The sequence below is a fragment of the Mus musculus genome, chromosome 1 (assembly GCF_000001635.26).
Source record: "Mus musculus strain C57BL/6J chromosome 1, GRCm38.p6 C57BL/6J".
Taxonomy (NCBI): Eukaryota; Metazoa; Chordata; class Mammalia; order Rodentia; family Muridae; genus Mus; species Mus musculus.
Genome location: NC_000067.6, coordinates 70,765,787 through 70,784,978, shown reverse-complemented (window position 1 = coordinate 70,784,978; position 19,192 = coordinate 70,765,787). Strand labels below are relative to the sequence as shown.

At 37.8% G+C, this 19,192-nt stretch overlaps 1 protein-coding gene across 5 annotated transcripts in view; it reads right to left on the bottom strand.

Moving 5' to 3' along the window:
• The window catches only part of Vwc2l (von Willebrand factor C domain-containing protein 2-like), a 163,500-nt gene that overhangs the window by 103,960 nt on the left and 40,348 nt on the right, over positions 1 to 19,192 (bottom strand). Inside the window, exon 4 of one of the 5 annotated variants that reach the window (XM_006496064.3) lies at positions 11,583 to 12,588. The exons of the other annotated variants lie outside the window; for them this stretch is intronic. Within the exon in view, the coding sequence (XP_006496127.1) occupies positions 12,578 to 12,588 (11 nt within the window). The 3' untranslated portion in view covers positions 11,583 to 12,577. Of the gene's footprint in view, positions 1 to 11,582; positions 12,589 to 19,192 lie in introns of those variants that run through there. 5 annotated transcript variants of the gene reach the window in all.

The following is a 19,192-nucleotide window of genomic DNA, read 5'->3' as shown; positions in this document are numbered from 1 at the left end:
AGGCATTAGATCCCATTACAAATGGTTGTGAGTCACCATGTGGTTGCTGGGAATTGAACTCAGGACCTCCGGAAGAGCAGGTGGTGCTCTTATCTGCTGAGCATTCTCGCCAGCCCCGTGAGGAATTTTCTTGATTAGATTATTTGAACAAGAAAGACCTAAATACAGGTGACATCTTCTAGTGACAAACCAGATAGATAAACATGGCAGAAGAAAACTTTCCTTTTTGGCTGCTTGCCTTCATGCTTGCTAGCAAATTCATCTATTCAGTGGCCGAGACATTCCTTTACCATATTAGGACCAATTGCTATGGGTCCTAATCAAAACGTAGACTAAAAGACAAGCAACTCCTCAGAGGTCTTCCATGCCTTTAATGCCAGATTGGCACTGCAGAGATATCCAACCTCATAAATGACCAATGATTGGATTCGAAGATTCTTTACTGTGAGACAGTGTTGTTGGATTACCTGGATCACGTTGTACATAGTGATCTAATAAGTTGAATATTTATTCTATCAATTAGGTTCCTCTAGAGAACCTGACTAGTGCAATACAATGAGAAAATAAGCTTGAGATGATATCACTTGGGTGCAGAATTAACGAAGGAAGATATGTATTTGCTAATGTTTAGATGTAGATCACTGCCTATTAGATGGTCCTCAGCTTAGCAGGTTTGGAAAGAGGTGACACTTGTGAGAGGCGGGGTTTGGTACGAGGCTTCAGGGCATTGAAGATGTGTCCTCAAATAGGAGTACAAGACACCTTTTTAAAATTTTTCTTGGCCATCCAGAGTTGAGAAAATTGTGCTGCAACATTCTTTCCACTGTAATATTTTGCTTTGCCACAGGTCAAATTGAACAGAACCAGATGATCAGGGACTAAAAATCCCAAATAAAACTTTCCCTTTTACTGCAGTTGTTTTGTGGTAGCAGTTGGATGCTAAGCAACACATGCAGGTTTCTTAATCTGTTCTCCATGATCGCAGTTATTGGCAGGGATCAGATAGTGGACCTGAGTCAGGAAACAACCCCATGATTTTTGTGCAAACAGCTGAACTGTCCGAAACCATGTGTCCGGCTTTGGTGATGCTTGTCACCAATTCCAAACTTAATGAGGGGGCTACGTGAGAGATTTAAAATACATTTCTTATATTTAGGTAATATAGTAGACCCATATCCAGCTGACGCTTGGGAAAGCTAAAGCACTGTACTAATTAGCAGCTGGAGAGTGATGCTGGTGAATGAATGGCTAAGTCCTGCTGCAGAGTAAGGAGATGGAGGGGTGTGACCATTCCTGTCTCTACAGCTGTGCAGTTCCTGAGACGGGAAAGTAGCATGGGGTTTAGGAAGGTCTTGTTCAGCAGTGCGATTTGGAATGTCCCTGTCCCTCTCACTCTGCCTGCTTCTCATGTTGAAGTTAGAGAAGAGGATACTTAATACTAAATTAGATTCAGGGTTTCAGTCAGGATATTAAGTTAGCCTAATTAACCAGGTAAAATATCTTTTTGCCCTAAGTCTTATCTGAATTTTCATTTAAGAGTGATACAAAGTGAGGCCCAGTAAAGAAGTTTTTAAAAAGAAGGCCAGGGTTAAAAACAAAGCCAGATTCTTTCACAGTCTGTGCTGGTGTTAGTCAATAAACCAGTTATAAAAATTGTCCTTTGAAACAGCTGCTTGCAGTTGCAAACTGTTCCCTCAATAGTACAGCTGCTTTATTGAATGGTGACTGAAGCTCAAAGGAAAATGGAGCTTCCATTATGTAGTCAACATAACCAAGGATTTTTAAGATCGCCAGTCTAGGTGAAAACCCCTTGATACCATCACTACTTGTGTGATCTTAGAGGCAACACTTAGTATATCTAAGTCTCAGTCTTCAGCTCAGAAAGGATCATAGCAGTCACTAGGGCCTAAGAAGAATTAGGAGGCTTAAGTGAGATCTTTCAGATCTTTCATATTCTATATGTGTTGGTCCCTAGTTTTGTATGTTTTAAGGATGGCTGGGAAACTAGGCAGGTATCCCATATTTCCAGAGTTTGCATTCATATAAACAAAGGAGGTCATTCCTTTTCTTATTTCTCTGTGTTTCTGCATCAACCTTTCATTGCTCTTCTCTCTCCAAGTCTTTCACCTTCATATACTTCTCTTTCCTCCCCTTCCCCTCCTTTCTTCTTCTCTTTCTACTTTATGCTATAGATGAATTATTACATCTAATTTTTACAGAAAGGGTTACAAAATTGTGACACAGATTAGTACCACAGAAAAAGTCCACACTAGACTTGGACCAAGAATGACCACTGTCCGTTTGTAAGGCTTGTTGGCCATAGGAATGCACAGATATGGCTTCCAGGAAACTGATGGTTGGAAGGAGGTTGGAACATCCTGGTTCCTCCATGGTCATTGTCCATAGTCTCATTGAGGGAGTTGAGTGGTCACACTAATGGTAGCTTTTATCAATCGGAGTCTATCCCTTTTTCATCTCACATGCACATTCATGATGCTTTGGTCCTCCCAAAGATCTGGCATTAGCTAGAGGTCTGCCATCATTTTAACAAAAGCAAGACAAATCAACACTGCAACTTCCCCTCACTATAGATCTTTAGATGCTATCTCAGGATAAGAATGAGTCTCCCTTTCAGAAAGCCTTATATTCCTCAGGAAAGTTGATCAATACCCTTGGATGTGAAGAGACTACCTTCATTTTCAACACCTAATGTAGTGACAAAATAAAAGCTTCAATCTAGCACTTTCTTTCTTGGTTTCCACACTAATAATAAGTAGATGAAATACCAAAGTATTTGGAGGGGGAGAGGGAGGGGGAGGGAGAGGGGGAGAGAGGGAGAGGGAGAGGGAGAAGGAGAGGGAGAGGGGGAGGAGGAGGGGGAGAGGGAGAGAGAGAGAGAGAGAGAGAGAGAGAGAGAGAGAGAGAGAGAGAGAGAGAGAATATGAATTATTCCATTCAAATGTACGGAGATACTGGATAAATATAATTATGGATGCAAGAAGGCTAACTTCGGGTTTTAATCACTATTTCCCCTCTACCTACTAATTTGCTCTTCAGTGCCTGCTGTCATCCAGTCTTTGGTTGGGTGGCATTAACTCACCAGGTAACTGCAAGTAGTCTTTTTAGTTTATGCCTGTGGATCGTCAGAGCATGAGAGGCTGAGGAAATTAGATGCATTATGTCCAAAACCATTCCTTTTCATTAGTATTTGGCACCGATGCCCTGATCTGTAACCTAATGAGCATTTCTGTAACATTATATAATGTGGAGATTAGTATTTTGACTAAAATGTTAAATTCACTGTATATACCTCACAGTGTGCATTAACACCGAGGCAAGCTAGCAGGTTGAACATATACACATTTGTTATGGATATATACCGTAGAGACATTGATTTGAATGATCCAACCATTCTTTGCATACCAAACCACTTTGCATATTGACTGCAGTTTATTTCCTTTAATCTACAAAGACTTTAGCTGCCAGGGAGAAGGCTGCTTCCTCTGAGTTTGAGAATTAACCATCACGCTAAGCAAGTGAGACAAGCAGAGTTGTGTCCTCGGTAATATATGAGGAAATGAGGAACTTCGTGAGACAGAAAAGGGTATGTGTAGAGAGAGGGCAGAAATAAAAAAAAGCTACACAAATTTAAATGCTCCATTCTATTTCCATGCATTAATATTGTCACTGTGTTGGGTCTGAAAACACAAACTTGTCTTTCTGGTTTGGGATGAATGGTCAGGAGATCCACACACAACTTCCCCTTTGGTAACTCCAGTGGAATCTTGGAAAAGTCACTTTGTAACTTGTTAACTTCTGCAAAGGGTCCCTTTCCCTGTCAGCCATCACAAAGCCTGATGTTTGGTACTGTGGTTACATTTTTGTTAACTCAAATATGTTTCACATTCTGTTTTCTAGCTAACATTGACAATTGGTAGTTTCACCTGAAATCAGACTTCAAGCTTTCCATTCAATAACCAGAAGGAGTAATACCAACCTGACATTTTCACATGCTAACATGGGCAGGACCAGGCAGTGACTCCACTCAGCTGTGCGAATGTTGAAGGTTTTGTTTTATTTTATTTTATTTTATTTTATTTTCACTTTCCACTGTACTCTCTCTCTCTCCCAATAATGAAACTGAAGTAATATTTACTTTTACTTAGGCTTACATATATGTAAATTTTGTTCACCAGGAATATATTTTAGTCCTTATGTTTTTATCCAATGCAAGGAAAGACAAATGTCCAAGGAAGCCACAGTTTTCAGAATCATATAGGAAGATTGTACTTCCTTCTAAATAGAAGACAATCCCCTGGCTCTACATTACTAACAAATGGACCCCTATTGAAGGAATCCAAGACTTACACTCTCTTATGTTCATCCTCAGCCAGTGTAGCATACATATTGGTCTTCCTTGATCTAGTTTGGGGAAAGATGTCATTTCTACAAACTCTTGAAGAAATTTCCTAACAGATGCCTTGTTTCAATGTTCCAGGATGTATAACAATGAGAGATAGCTTTCAGAAGATACCTGGGTCCAATTGCTACCAGAAGAACATTTTACAGGTGTGATGCAAAGCTTTCCAAAGGAAAAGCTTTGCTGAAGCTAAGATCCATGCTAAACAGTTACAAGTGATTTTCAACCAGAGGCTATGGTGCAACCAAGAGGTGGGAATCTAAAGCAGATTCTCACCTTTCCCTTGAAACACAGCAATCCAAAGATTTCCATTAACCTTAGAGACTTGAGCAGGGTGGGAAGCTGGGAGAAGCAAGCCCAAGATAAATAGCATCTAATACCTTTCTTTAATAATAGGCATAATAAATTGCTAGCACTTACTATATGCCAGGTGCTATGTGAAGCGTTTTACATATGCTATCTCATTTAATCTTGTAATTTCTTTATGAAGAACGGGTTATTTTCTCTGGTCCAGACAGGGAGTCTAAGTTGCTAGGAGGATGATGAGCTGGTTCAAGGTTATCCAGGTTGCACTGGACAGCCATTCTCTCCATTGGCATAAGCCCTGCTCAAGACTACTTCATTGTATTTACTATAGCCTAGATGGTTAGGAGAAGAAATACCAGGAAACAAAAGAAGTGGCTTACTTATGCAATATTGTGATTCATTCTCCTTATTAAATACATTTATATTTTCTGAATATATAAATCCTCCTAAGGTTTGCATTCAGCAAAACTCTTATATAAACAGCTAATGCTGCAGCAAAGCTGGGGAGCAGGTGGAAGTGGGACTTGTTAGCCTATGTTGACGTTGAGAAAATCAAGCCAGAAGTGGCACTGACTACCGTCAATGATGTCACCTCCACTTTCTCTTTGTTGCTGCTTTGTTTGGGGGGATTGCAAGCTTGTACAACCACTCTGGAAATCAGTCTGGCGGTTCCTCAGAAAATTGGACATAGTACTACCGGATGATCCCGCAATACCTCTCCTGGGCATATATCCAGAAGATGTCCCAACCGGTAAGAAGAACACATGCTCCACTATGTTCATAGCAGCCTTGTTTATAATAGCCAGAAGCTGGAAAGAACCTAGATCCCCCTCAACAGAGGAATGGATACAGAAATTGTGGTACATTTACACAATGGAATACTACTCAGCTATTAAAAAAATGAATTTATGAAACTCCTAGGCAAATGGATGGACCTGGAGGGTTATCATCCTGAGTGAAGTAACCCAATCACAAAGGAACTCACACAATATGTACTCACTGATAAGTGGATATTAGCCCAGAAACTTAGGATACCCAAGATATAAGATACAACTTGCCAAACGCATGAAATTCAAGAAGAACGAAGACCAAAGTGTGGACACTTTACCCTTTCTTAGAAATGGGAACAAAACACCCATGGAAGGAGTTACAGAGACAAAATTTGGAGCTGTGACGAAAGGATGGACCATCTAGTGATTGCCATATCCAGGGATCCATCCCATAATCAGCTTCCAAATGCTGACACCATTGCATACATTAGCAAGATTTTGCTGAAAGGACCCAGATATAGCTCTCTCTTGTGAGACTATGCCGGGGCCTAGCAAACACAGAAGTGGATGATCACAGTCAGCTATTGGATGGGTCACACGGCCCCCAATGGAGGAGCTAGAGAAATTACCCAAGGAGCTAAAGGGAACTGCAACCCTATAGGTGGAACAACAATATGAACTAACCAGTACCCGGGAGCTCTTGTCTTTAGCTGCATATGTATCAAAAGATGGCCTAGTCGGCCATCACTGCAAAGAGAGGCCCATTGGACTTGCAAACTATATGCCCCAGTACAGGGGAACGCCAGGGCCAAAAAGGGGGAGTGGGTGGGTAGGGGATTGGGGGGTGGGTATGGGGGACCTTTGGGATAGCATTGAAAATGTAAACGAGGAAAATACCTAATTAAAAAAAAAGAAGATGACCATCTGCATATGAAAGGCACTTTTGTAGACAGAGAGATAATCACATGCTTTCAGTGCAGATAGTAAATGACTTGACTTTCTCCTTTTTTTCTTTCAGGGTTGCTATGTAGATCATGATTTAGAGGTATTATTGGGGCTTAGGAAACAAGAACTCATCAATCTGTTCTAATCTGCGCACCCTACCTTTCATGTAGAACACTGTCAGACCTGGCATGACACCTTGGAGAGCTATCGGTGATGATAAAGTTCTTTCCGCACAGAATCAGGGAATCTGTAATTGATCATCTCACCTAGACATGAGCTAATGAGGTCTGGATGATACTGAGCTTTGCTTAGGTCTGTAGATACAGTCGACCCTGCTGACCCACATCGTGCTTTACAGAGGTTATGCGAGATAAGGAAAGTGGCTACAGATAGATTAGCGTTCGCTTCTTAAATTTCTTCTATTCTGCCTAAATGATGAAGTTCACTTAGCACTTCCCTCTCGGTGTTTTTTGAGTATATTACGCCCCCTCAGAAAACTGGGTTGAAATTTGGTTAGTATGTGGAGAGATGGTAGGAGTTTTAATAGGTGAGTAGGTCATTAAGAGAGACTAACAATGTTTTAATGGGACCAAATAACTTACTGTGAGAAATTCAAGAGATCTCAGACTATCAACTATGCCTCTCTAGTTATACATTTCTATATATTCTACATGTGTTTACCAAAAAGTGGCAGAAAATTATATTTCTCATAATAGGTTTCATGAAATATTAATAGGGTTTTTTTTTGAGGGGGTGAGTTTTAAGCAATATTTCCCCACTCTAACACTTTTATTATCCATACAGTTAAAACTGTAATTACTACGTTGTGTTGACATAAGAAACCAAACTAGGAAAAAGTTTATCATTATGGGTTTTTGACGTAGGATGTGTCAGACAGCTCTATGCGTTCCTCTAAAACCACACATACTGGGAGAACAGTTCCATGCCTCCCACTCTAATCAAACATCTCTGTTTGATTCTGCATAAAAGTAAAATATCCCCTCTTGGCTATTAAAGATCTACCCCTGGCAATCTGCCATGTCTTCCTGCATTGGGCTCAGTAAGGAGGTAGAAGAATACAAAATACAGAATACCACTACATCATTGAAACTCCTGTCAGTTACAAATTCTGTATGTTAGACTGTTTAGAAATGAGCAGTCTGGGTCTTAGAGTCTCAGCCTTCAAGAGGGCCATTTACCAGTAAATAACAAACCTGTTTAGGCCTTAACATAACTAACAAAGCCTCTTGGAACTTAGGATTCATCCGCTGGAGTAGATTAACTACACCTCACATGTAATCACTCTGTAGATTGTACAGTAAGCATGTTTCCTAGCATTTGAGTGTGCAGCTATGATTACTGTTTTTGTTCTTTGTCTTTGGTACTATTGGGATATGAGTCAAAGCGACTCACATCTGTACTAGTTTTAAGCAGTCTTTCATTTCAACGTTGTTAGTAATTTTCACTCGGTACTGTTGCCTGTTTATGGCTGATTACCAAATGGCACTCTTTAATTATTTACAAAAATATGTTAAATAGAATTTTCCAAAAAGAAATTTCAAGATATGTTGCTTGAAAATTATCATTGAAAACAAAATAGAACAAAAGCTTTGGCAATATTACTTATGAAGTGTGCCACTTAACTTCAAGTCTATTTATAGCCCAAACATACACACTATCATGCTGAAAAATCCCACTTCCTTTCAGACCCCTGAGAAGTATGAAGTGTTTCCTGATTCACCGGACAAACATCTCAGTTCTTAGCTCTGTATAAAGGATGGTACTAGAACATTCTACTTTCAAGACAGCCAACTGAGGACAACAAGTGTTGGAGTCACACTTCATTTTATTACCATGGTCACTCAGAATGCCCATTGATTGGGGCTGGGACTTGTGAGCTCTGTCTTTTCAGCCTGTTTTCTGTTCCTGGTTAATTGTTCCCTTAACAAGATCTTTGGATTGAAAGGTGGTTTTCAACCATCATGTATGATGGACATACAAAAGCATGACCATAGTATATTTATATTCAAAGACTGACTAGTTTTAAATCAATCTTTATGTACTTGTAACTGTCATGCATCTATATTTTTGTGCATGCACAGAGATTTTGTGTGAATTTGTTTGTATGGCTGTGTGATATGAATATATATGAATATATATATATATATATATATATATATATATATATTCATGTATGGGGTGAAAGTGTGTGTGGAGGTACACACATGTTTATGTGAAGACAGTGGCCAATATTGGGTGTCTTCCTCAATCATTCTCCACATAAAGTTTATAAAAAATTTTAGAATTAGGAAGGAAGCCTAGAGCTCTGAAAACTATCATATCACCATGATGGAGCACAAAAGCCAACCAACAAAAGAAATGCAGAAGAAAGAAATCAGCTCTTCTCTGGTTATCAAGGTCTTGTGCTTTATGTAGGCATGCAGTGAGGTGCACTTGGTTTTCCACATACATAATAATTTTGGACTTTGGTTAATTAAAACTGTGGTTCCTGTCATTTTTAATTGTATATTCACTAATATGACTAGAGAAAATGAGGAAGCTGAAAAAGTTACATCATTATGTGAATTTGTTCTAGAACTCTCAAGTTCTTATTCAATTTTTTTTTCTGATGTAGTTTGCCAATGAGATATTATATCCAGGTATTGTGTTCATAGAGTGTGCATTGACAAGGTGAGAAAAGGGGGGGGGCGTTGGATAGGAAATCATAGTGAACACCTGTGCTGCAACTTTCCAGCCATGTGTTGAGAAGTGGGTAATTTTCTCTGCTTCAGTCTCTTCTGTGAATGGGCTATTGTGGAGATGCAATTAGACCACATATGTAAAGTGACTAGTATAGCTTCCTAATAGATATCTGTTTTACAGGCAAAATTATTTTTATAAAAGTCTTAAGTTTCATACAATCTATATACCATACAGTACACAAAACAGTTCTACCTTACCCATTCTGTCTTTGCCCTTTGATTGATTGATTAGTCAACTCATTCATTTAATTTCACCATCCAATGAGTTTCTTTGAATAGCCTATTTTTCCATTTTATTTTCACACCATCATAGATAGAGCAGGTGCAGAATAAGGGCCCTGCTTGATCAAAGGCATCATGGTTTACACTTTGAAAGTGTTCTCTTTCCAACAGTGTTTAGGTAGGCAGTGCATGGAAAACCTGCATAGTGTCATCTTCATAAGTTATGGTGATTACTGACATATTCTTAACTACAGTAAAAGTTATTGAGAAAGTATTGATTGCCTTTTAAAACTACACATGAAACTCAAGAAAAATGAAGACTGAAGTGTGAACACTATGCCCCTCCTTAGAAGTGGGAACAAAACACCCTTGGAAGGAGTTACAGAGACAAAGTTTGGAGCTGAGATAAAAGGATGGACCATGTAGACACTAGCATATCCGGGGATCCATCCCATAATCAGCTTCCAAATGCTGACACCATTGCATACACTAGCAAGATTATGCTGAAAGGACCCTGATATAGCTGTCTCTTGTCAGAGTATGCCTGGGCCTAGCAAACATAGAAGTGGATGCTCACAGTCGGCTATTGGATGGATCACATGGCCCCCAATGAAGGAGCTAGAGAAAGTACCAAAGAAGCTAAAGGGATTTGCAACCCTATAGGTGGAACAACATTATGAACTAACCAGTACCCCGGAGCTCTTGACTCTAGCTGCATATGCATCAAAAGATGGCCTAGTCGGCCATCACTGGAAAGAGAGGCCCATTGGACACGCAAACTTTATATGCCCCAGTACAGGGGAACGCCAGGGCCATAAAAGGGGAGTGGGTGGGTAGGGGAGAGGGGGTGGGTGGCTATGGGGGACTTTTGGTATAGCATTGCAAATGTAAATGAGCGAAATACCTAATAAAAAATGGAAAAAAAAAAAACAAAACTACACTCACTGGGAGGAGATATGTTGCAATGAGGAAGATACATTCTATAACTACGTATTTGAGCTTAATTTTGATGTGGTTTAATCCACTCATGAAATGATGAAATGATTGTGCATCCATCCTATCACTGCCCCCTCGTTCTTTGACAGGTGCACATTTCTTTAAATTTCTATGCATAATCTTGCATTTGACTCTAGGTGGTCTGGATCTCAAGGATCAGAAACAGCACGAAGAAGTCAGTGTTGTCAAGTCCTGAGACCTAAAGGAACAAGTCACAGATGTTATCATTTGGAATTAGATTGTCCTTTTCCAGTTGGTGTTTTCAGTGTGAAGCTGTAGATGAGTTAGTACTAGGACTGTCAGAGGATGAGGGAAGAGAAGTGAGAAATGGCAAGTGCTGTGGAGAGGGGGGAAAGAGGAGAAGGAATTTACAGATAAATTCAAATAACCTTTCTCTTTCACGCCTCATTTCCTAGGGTCGAATCTCCTAAAACATAATTCTTAATTTCCTAAATCCCTTCTATAAGGTCTTTGTTTCTTTCCGTGGGATTAGGTGTTAGAAAATTATCACAAATACTTGCTGAATGTGCAAATTCCTGATACTATATAAACCTTCCATATAGCCAGACACCAATCAGAAGCTATTAAACACTGGTTAAACTACAAACACATGAAATGATTCTTTGTAGGTATGCTGAATGAAGTAGGCATACACCTCAGATATTCAACAATAGGGAAAGCATAAGGGCCATAGATTTTCCCATATTGTTACTTGTGACTAACTTTGCATAATATAGCTAGAGTGACTTAACACTACATACTTTTTCTCCCTCTAAACACTATTTTGAAATATTTCCCTTAAATGCCAGGGCCAGGAAGTGGGAGTGGGTGGGTTGGTGAGCAGGGGGAGGAGGGTGGAGATAAGGAGAGGGGATTTTTGGAGGGAGACCAGGAAAGGGGATAACATTTGAAATGTAAATAAAGAAAATATCTAATAAAATAAAATAAAAAGAAAGAAAATTTTCCCTTGGATTTTCTTGGTGCATATTGCAATGAAGTCATTGCCTCTTTTTGTTTGTTTTCTTTGTTGGACTTCAGTTATGCCTGGATATTTCTTAAAGGTAGAGATTAAACCTTGTTTTTCTGGCAGTTAGCACATTATCTGGGACATATTTAACAAATAGGTTCATGAAGGAAGGAAGAAAGGCAATATATAACTTGTTAAACTGTACTAAGCATAAGAATTATGTTTTAATTCATTGTGTTATGACATATTTACCACAATAACAAAATATTCTCCATAAAAGGTGCAAATGCTAGAAAGAAACTGTCATCACTCCATCACCAAGATTCACCATCTCTTCTCCCAAGAAGCAATTTGAATTTTTTTTTCCCTTCAAAGATGGACTTGAGAAAGGTGTTTCCCAAAATGTATGGACATACTATTTCTTCCACTTTTTCTTTTTCTCTTTTAGTGCAAATGTCGTTAAGATTTTAATCACATATTTTTACTTATAATTGCACAAGTATTTGCAAAATCAAAACTAATCCTAAAAATCATTTGATTGGCACTCAGCACCTAGCAACATGTAAAAACAAATTAAATTTATAAACTACTTGTCACAGAACTGTACAAGGAACCCTGTTCGGTGAAAACAGACCCGTAAGTACTGATGGGTGTCATACAGAAGTACATATTTAGTTAAAAGTCGGGGTTCCTAAGAGTAAGCAGAGCTAGCTTCCATTTCTGGTTTTTGCTGCTGGAGTCCTTTGAACAGTTCACTGTCACCTTTCCTTTTTGAATATTTTCTCTTCAAGTACAAAATAAAGCATTTACAGCAAATGATTAGAAAGTTCCCTTTCAGCTTTAAAAACCTGTTTTACGATCTCTAATTCCACTTAGGAAGTAATTGGGAAAATAATTTATTCATAGAGTCTGTAGTCCAGTTTTCTTCTTGCAATACACCTATTCTGTAATGAGACTGTGCTTAGAGTCACATGAGCACACTAATATTTTGCACATCTTAATTTTTTCTTCGAAGGCTTACTTGTCATAGCATTATGTTTTTTTCCCACTCTACATTTTTTTTAAACTTTATAAAATCAAACCCTCTTTAAAAGTATCAAAGTCTCTTCTTGTAATGAAGCTGGCTCTAAGTTCTTTGGATGCCGGAAGAATGCTGAGATGTGGGGAAAATCATTTCCATTTCTGTTCTTTACAGCCACGCTATAAAGAAAAATAATCATATCATAAGTATTCATTTGTAGAGCCATGATTCTCTCTTAGTCCCTTCTTCAACAGAACTGAAATAGCCTTAAGTTTACATTTTGCTTCAGTGCAGGAAATTTTAAATAGCTGAGTGGAATATAAAGAGGTTCCAGAAAATTCATTACTTTGTCCAAATGACTTTCAAGGTGATATTTTACTTCTAGCAATGCCTACGGGGATATATAGATCTTAAATACCGTATAGATTTTTCTCAAATATAGCATAACCATGATGTTGTAAAGAGCTATCAGCGAGGAGGTACAGCTCCAAAGTTGCTCAGCTTCTTTTTTAACGCTAACGATCCTGGTTAGAGGGATGGATTGCATTAGAGATGCTTAGTCATCCTTGAATATTTCACATAGTAATCAATAAAATATACAAATATATGGAATGTTATTTGCTTTACAACACTTTATGTTTTATAATATCCAGTTCAGCAGTGAGATCTAATTATTTGATGTTTTTCACAGATACTGTAACATTTATAATACTGTAAAATAAGATACAAATTTTATTTGTAGTCCTAAAAATATCAAGTGCTTATCTATTCAGAATACTTAAGCCAATATGTTGAGATTAAGTGGCTCTCATGCCATATGATTTTGGGTAATATATTTAAGTAAAAACTGACTGGGAAACTTTAAAGTAGATTAAATTGGTGATATTATTTTATTACAAAGTTTGTCTGTTCAACATTGCTGAGAGAGAGATCACAAGCCAGCAGAAAATAAAATGTCCAATCGTTTTGTTCTTAGGTCAGCAATCAAGTGCAATATTTGGTGTTCTGTCAAATGAGCCATTTTCTCCCTCTCTTAATGCCCAAGTCTCTCGGTCTGCATTCTTTTTAACTGCAGGCTCTTATTTTCAGGTTTTGGCATGAAGTTGAGTGATAAACTTAATCACTTTATATTCCTTCCATTTTATCACTTTTGTTCTTGCAATATAAATTTTCTTTTTCCTGCTGATCTATAGAAAATCTCTTGTGAAAGTCTACCAGTCAGCTAAATTCTTTAAGGTGGTAAATTACAAATGTTTTAATGTCCTTATCTGGGAAGCATAATTAGAAAATCCATTATTAAATGTCTGATTTCTACTTTTCTGATAAATAATAACCATGGTGCTACAAAACATAGCCTTTAAAATATTAAAATTACAGATTCCAAAGCTATGTTAATAATTTACTAGGTATCTGGCACAGCATTTCAGAACATTAACCCCAACCTTCCTTATTTACTTAAATCATAAAAAGAAAGATGTGAAAACTTATAACATGCTATAGTATTAGGGAATAGAAATAGTTTAAAAGAGTTTAGTGGTGAAAACAAAAGTGGTATTCAATATTTATTGAGTGGCTACCCTCTGACAGTTATTTTGGGGGAAGATGAATGTTTAAATTTGGCTAGCTATGAATTTCCTCTTAGAAACCACAAAATATAAGTTACAAGGGCTTTTATGTCAGTGCACATCAGGCAATGAAGGACAGTGATTCCTCACGAAAGGGAAGTAAAGGAGTCCCTATGAGTTCCCCATGCTTCTGCCTTGAGAGTTTATAGGTCATAGGTAGGGAAACTCAGGTGACTCACAAAGTTGAAGAAATGGGCCTGAGATTTGGAGGAAAGATTAGAGTCCTAAAACCTGGTGAAGACAGCACTTTTAACACACATACACACACACGCACACGCACGCACACGCACACGCACACGCACACGCACACACACAGACACAGACACACAGACACAGACACACACACACAGAGAGAGAGAGAGAGAGAGAGAGAGAGAGCGCTAAAGTAGAGCTAAAGTATCCAATGGAATATTTATTGATCGACATGTTTGCTTGAAGAAATTTCTTGGGGATAAGAAGCTGCTGGAGAAGAAAATGACCTGGGAAACTGCATAATGCACAATAAGATATCAAGGGCACTAATTGAAAGATTTTGATTCAGTAGTAGGAAATAATTGTCCTAGACTGATTATTGTTCTGGTCTTGCTCAACAAATCTGAAAATCCAGGTTTAAAAGATCAATGTTTTTTTGAGCAAACTGGTCCTACAGAAAAATATTTACAGATAACCAAAATATCTTATACAAAAGTGTGTAGTATTTGTAATGTCTCAATTCTTAATTACCAACTGTGCTAAGAAGCATGGCTGCATGACTAAGAGCAAGAAAATAGAGCATTCTATGAAAAAGATACAGAGTTTATGAAGATGTCAGCATACACTGACAGAAATGTTTAAAACAGGTGTAAATGCTCTTTTATATTGCTAGATCTTAACTATAAACAAAAAAGACCCTTAGAATACAAATATCACCTATAGAGGAAAACAGCAAAATATGTTAGAAATGATTGGCAGAACATATGTAGCAGAAGAATAGTGAGCTAAAAAAGCAAATAGCAGGTTCTCTACAAAATGAGAAACAGAATCGTGAGTCATGAGGACAACTTTCAGACTTTCCTTAATAAAAAGATAAAATATTTGAATAAATAAAATTCTTGGGAAGTATGAAACCTTAGGTTCAAAATATTCACTCATAGGTAACATGAAGAGAATCAAATAAAATCTACAAGTAAGCCCACTGGATTAGTAACTTAATTTAGAAATATTTTAGGATCAATTATCAAAACATTAATATCAATTTACTTTAAGATACTAGCAGAAAATGTTAAAAATGCATATTCGGAAAGATTGAAGGTAGTGGGGGATGAGATAGCACTGTGGAAGGATAAATAATACCAAAGGCCTTTTAAAAAGGCCACATATAAACATATTATGAGAAGATTCCTTAATATATATACATTTATAAAAGTATTTTAAGTTTAAATGGTGTTATGTTATAATGGGGGGAAACAGTCACATGGTACAAAATAAAAAGTCCAGCACCAGCAGCTGGATTACCCCTTTCAGAGTCGATATTGCTATTGTTCTTAGTTACTCCATAGAAGTTGATGGTAAGACCCTATTTTGGAAGATGCCACATCCTTGAATCATAAACGTAGAGAAATCAAGTGGGTTCTGGCATAGAAGTTTCATTCCTAGTGGATCGCTTCCATGGTGCTAGAAGGCCTATGTGTGCCACTGGAGGTGAAAAGCAATTGTCCTTGTCACCCAGTTGTGAACCTCGCAAGGCACAATCACAGTCTGCCTGTGTACCTGCTGGTGCAATAGTGGCGTGTCAATTATTGGGGTCACCAAAGACTTTCTGATCTGATTTAAGATATGCTCCAAAATATAGAACATATACCTGCTATTGTTAATAAAGCCAAGCACTGTGGCTGGATAAGTCATAGGCCCTAGAGGAAGGTCCACTCCTTATCTGTTAAATAGATATATCAATAAAATAACTCCTAATAGCTTATTGCTATACCATAGATAACTACACCACTCAACCATCATCAAAGAAGCTTCTTTTTGATGACAGCAATTATTTGGTGACAGCAATTAATACTGAGACCCATAAGTAGTCTATGTGGTCTAGAGGTTTTGGCACACTAGCCCTAAATGGGATATCTATATGGGGCATCTATATTATATTCTTTCCCTCAAGGCTCAGGAATCTCCCCAGATGAGGGGAGATGTTGTAAAAGCCATAGATGGTGGATGACCTATAAAACAGCCTTTTCTAGCTACAAACAGGGCACATGTGAACTTACAGCAATTGTGACAGTATATACAAGTCCTATTCAAGTTCAAGCCAGACAAAATTCAAGTCTGAGAAGGGGAGGTGAGCACATAGGTAAGGGGAGGTAAATACCCTTAAGTTAAGAACTATTGGCATTTGATAGGTGTCAGGAAAGGCAGAGTCAGTTTTCTTTAAAGTTGTGGCCTCTCCTACATTAACCATACTCCAGGTTAGGCTATAAACCCAGGACTAGTTGACTGACAAAAACTTTACTTGAATTTAAAAAGAGGGAGAAAGTACTGAAGTGGAGTTGGTAGGAAGGTGGATGGATTTGGGAGGAATTGTTCACAGGTGGATATGATTGAAATATATGGTATGAATTAATACTAATTTTTTAAAAAATTATGTAGCAGTGATGATAGCATTAAAGGCAAAATAAAACACTTTAAGATAAAACGGACCATAGATGCAAAAGGCCTATATACTGAAGCTTTGGGATAAAATAGATAACAAAAGAATGCTGAGAAAAAAAATGAAAGAACTATATAAATGAAGAGAAATACCATTTTCACAAATAGAAAGACTGGGCACTAAGACAGATAGGTTAGATGAAAGTTTCCAATATGCTATTTTTTTTTTTTTTTTTGGAGGATAAGCCGGGTGTGGTGGCACACGCCTTTAATCCCAGCACTCAGGAGGCAGAGGCAGGCGGATTTCTGAGTTTGAGGCCAGCCTGGTCTACAGAGTGAGTTCCAGGACAGCCAGGGCTACACAGAGAAACCCTGTCTCGACAAAACAAAACAAAACAATCAAACAAAAAACAAAAAAAGTGAAAAAGTAGTTCTAAAATTTGTATATAAATTCAAATACCTAAAATAGCCAAAACAACTTCAGATGAGTAGATTATAGTGTTCTGAAAGGTTTGCAAAAATATAATGAAATTTATTCCTTTGTCATCATTTGCAAACACATTTTTATCATTATCAATATATATGTGAAATAACAAATACTCTTATTCATAACTGGACTATAAATGAATCATGGATATAAAAATCAATCAAACTGGGATCTCAAACAGTTACAGGTGAGAAGTTAAAGAAACATAATTTTTGACCTAGGATTGGGCCAAGATTTCTAAACTACAGCTGAAAGCACAATGCATAAGATTAAGCAGTGATAAATTGGGCTTCATCATAATTTAAAAAGAAAAACCCTTCTTTTGGTAATATATAATGATTGGCTTCAAATGAAAACACGGACAGCCAGAAAAACTACAAATCATGTAAAAGGGGATTTCCAGAATATCTATGATAACCATAAAAATTCCACAGCAATAAATAACACTGCTTAGAACAAAAGAAGAAAAGAAAGAAAAAAAAAGGTGGGGTGGGGTATTTTAACAGGAATGTCACCTCAGATACCTGGATAGAAATTTAGCACATAAAAGATTCCTACCATCACCAGTCACTAGGAAAATGGACTTAACAGCACAATGAAGTAACAATGGGACTTGGCTAGAACGGCTAAAGTGAAACAGCACTTATGGTCTCAAGCGTTGCTGATGATGCACAGTAAATTACTCTCACACACATTTTCATGGAAATTTGCAATGTTAAAGCCACTCTGTAAAATTTTTCAAAAAAAAAAGTTAAGCATATATCAAGTGTACAACATAGAATCCTAGAATTCTAGGTATTCGTATAACAGAAAAGAAACAGAAACCTGGCATGATGCTGCAAAACTGTATTCTCAACACTTGGAAAATGGATGAAGGAAGATCAGTGTTCAAGGCCAGCCTCAGCTACATATCAAGTTCAAGGCCAGCCTGAACATCCCACCTCAAAAACAAAACAATCAAAGAAAACTAAGCACAAATCCCATATGTATCTATGCAATGGTATGTGTAGGGATGTTTATTACAGCTTTATTTATAATGATAGAAAACTAGACATCTCCTAATTGAATAGATACTTTTATGTTATCTGTAGCTATACAGTGGAGGAGATGTTAAGCAATTAGAAAAGAGTGAACTACATGCCATGCTGTACCTGCCTTTCAGAATAATTGTGCTGACCGAGAGAGGCAAGGTGGGAGCCCACAGTGAAAGGTTCTACTTGTACAAAGTCCTAGAGAGTGAAGAATGATGTACGGAGCTTAAAACACTGCCTGGATAGGAAGAGAGCTAGAGACTAGAGAGAGTGTTACCATGGGGTTGTTGGAAGAACTGAGCTGATAGGTATGTATGATCTGCCATGATTATCGTAATAGTTTTCTTTGTACACATGGGTCAAACATTATTATTATTATTATTATTAATATTATTATTACTTGGACAGGGTCTTTCTGCATAGCTAGGGCTGTCCTGGAACTCCCTTATGTAGACCAGACTGGCCTTAAACTCACTGAGATCCACCTGCCTCTGCCTCCTGAATGTTGGGATATGTTAAAGTCAAATGCAACAACACCTGCTGGTAAAAGTATTTTTAAATGTAATCATGACTTTAAAACATTACTCGTCCACTCCTGTTCTCACTCTCGAAAGAATAATCCTCTTGAAACACTGATTTCTTTATCAGAGAGCAATGAAAGGCCCCATAATGAGTCAGCAGTCATCATGTTCAATGTCATGTTGTCTCTGCTCTCCGTATTATGCCGTCTCTAGTGACTTTTGTTATCCTTAAAACTACCTGCTGCACTTATTACTTAATAATCTTGTGTTAACGAATACAAAATGGTGTGATCCCTCATAGTGATCATCTTGAGAAGCCTAGTCTTAATGTGTCTTCATGGTATTATTGACAATTTGCACTTTTAGTCCTAAAGGACCTGCCCCTTTGTCCTATCAGTATCTTTCTTTGGTTCTCCCCTCTTTAACACAAATGACTTTGTGTCCAGGGTATTTGGGTGAGCTCTTTCATGCCTCATGTTGCTTCTTGCCCA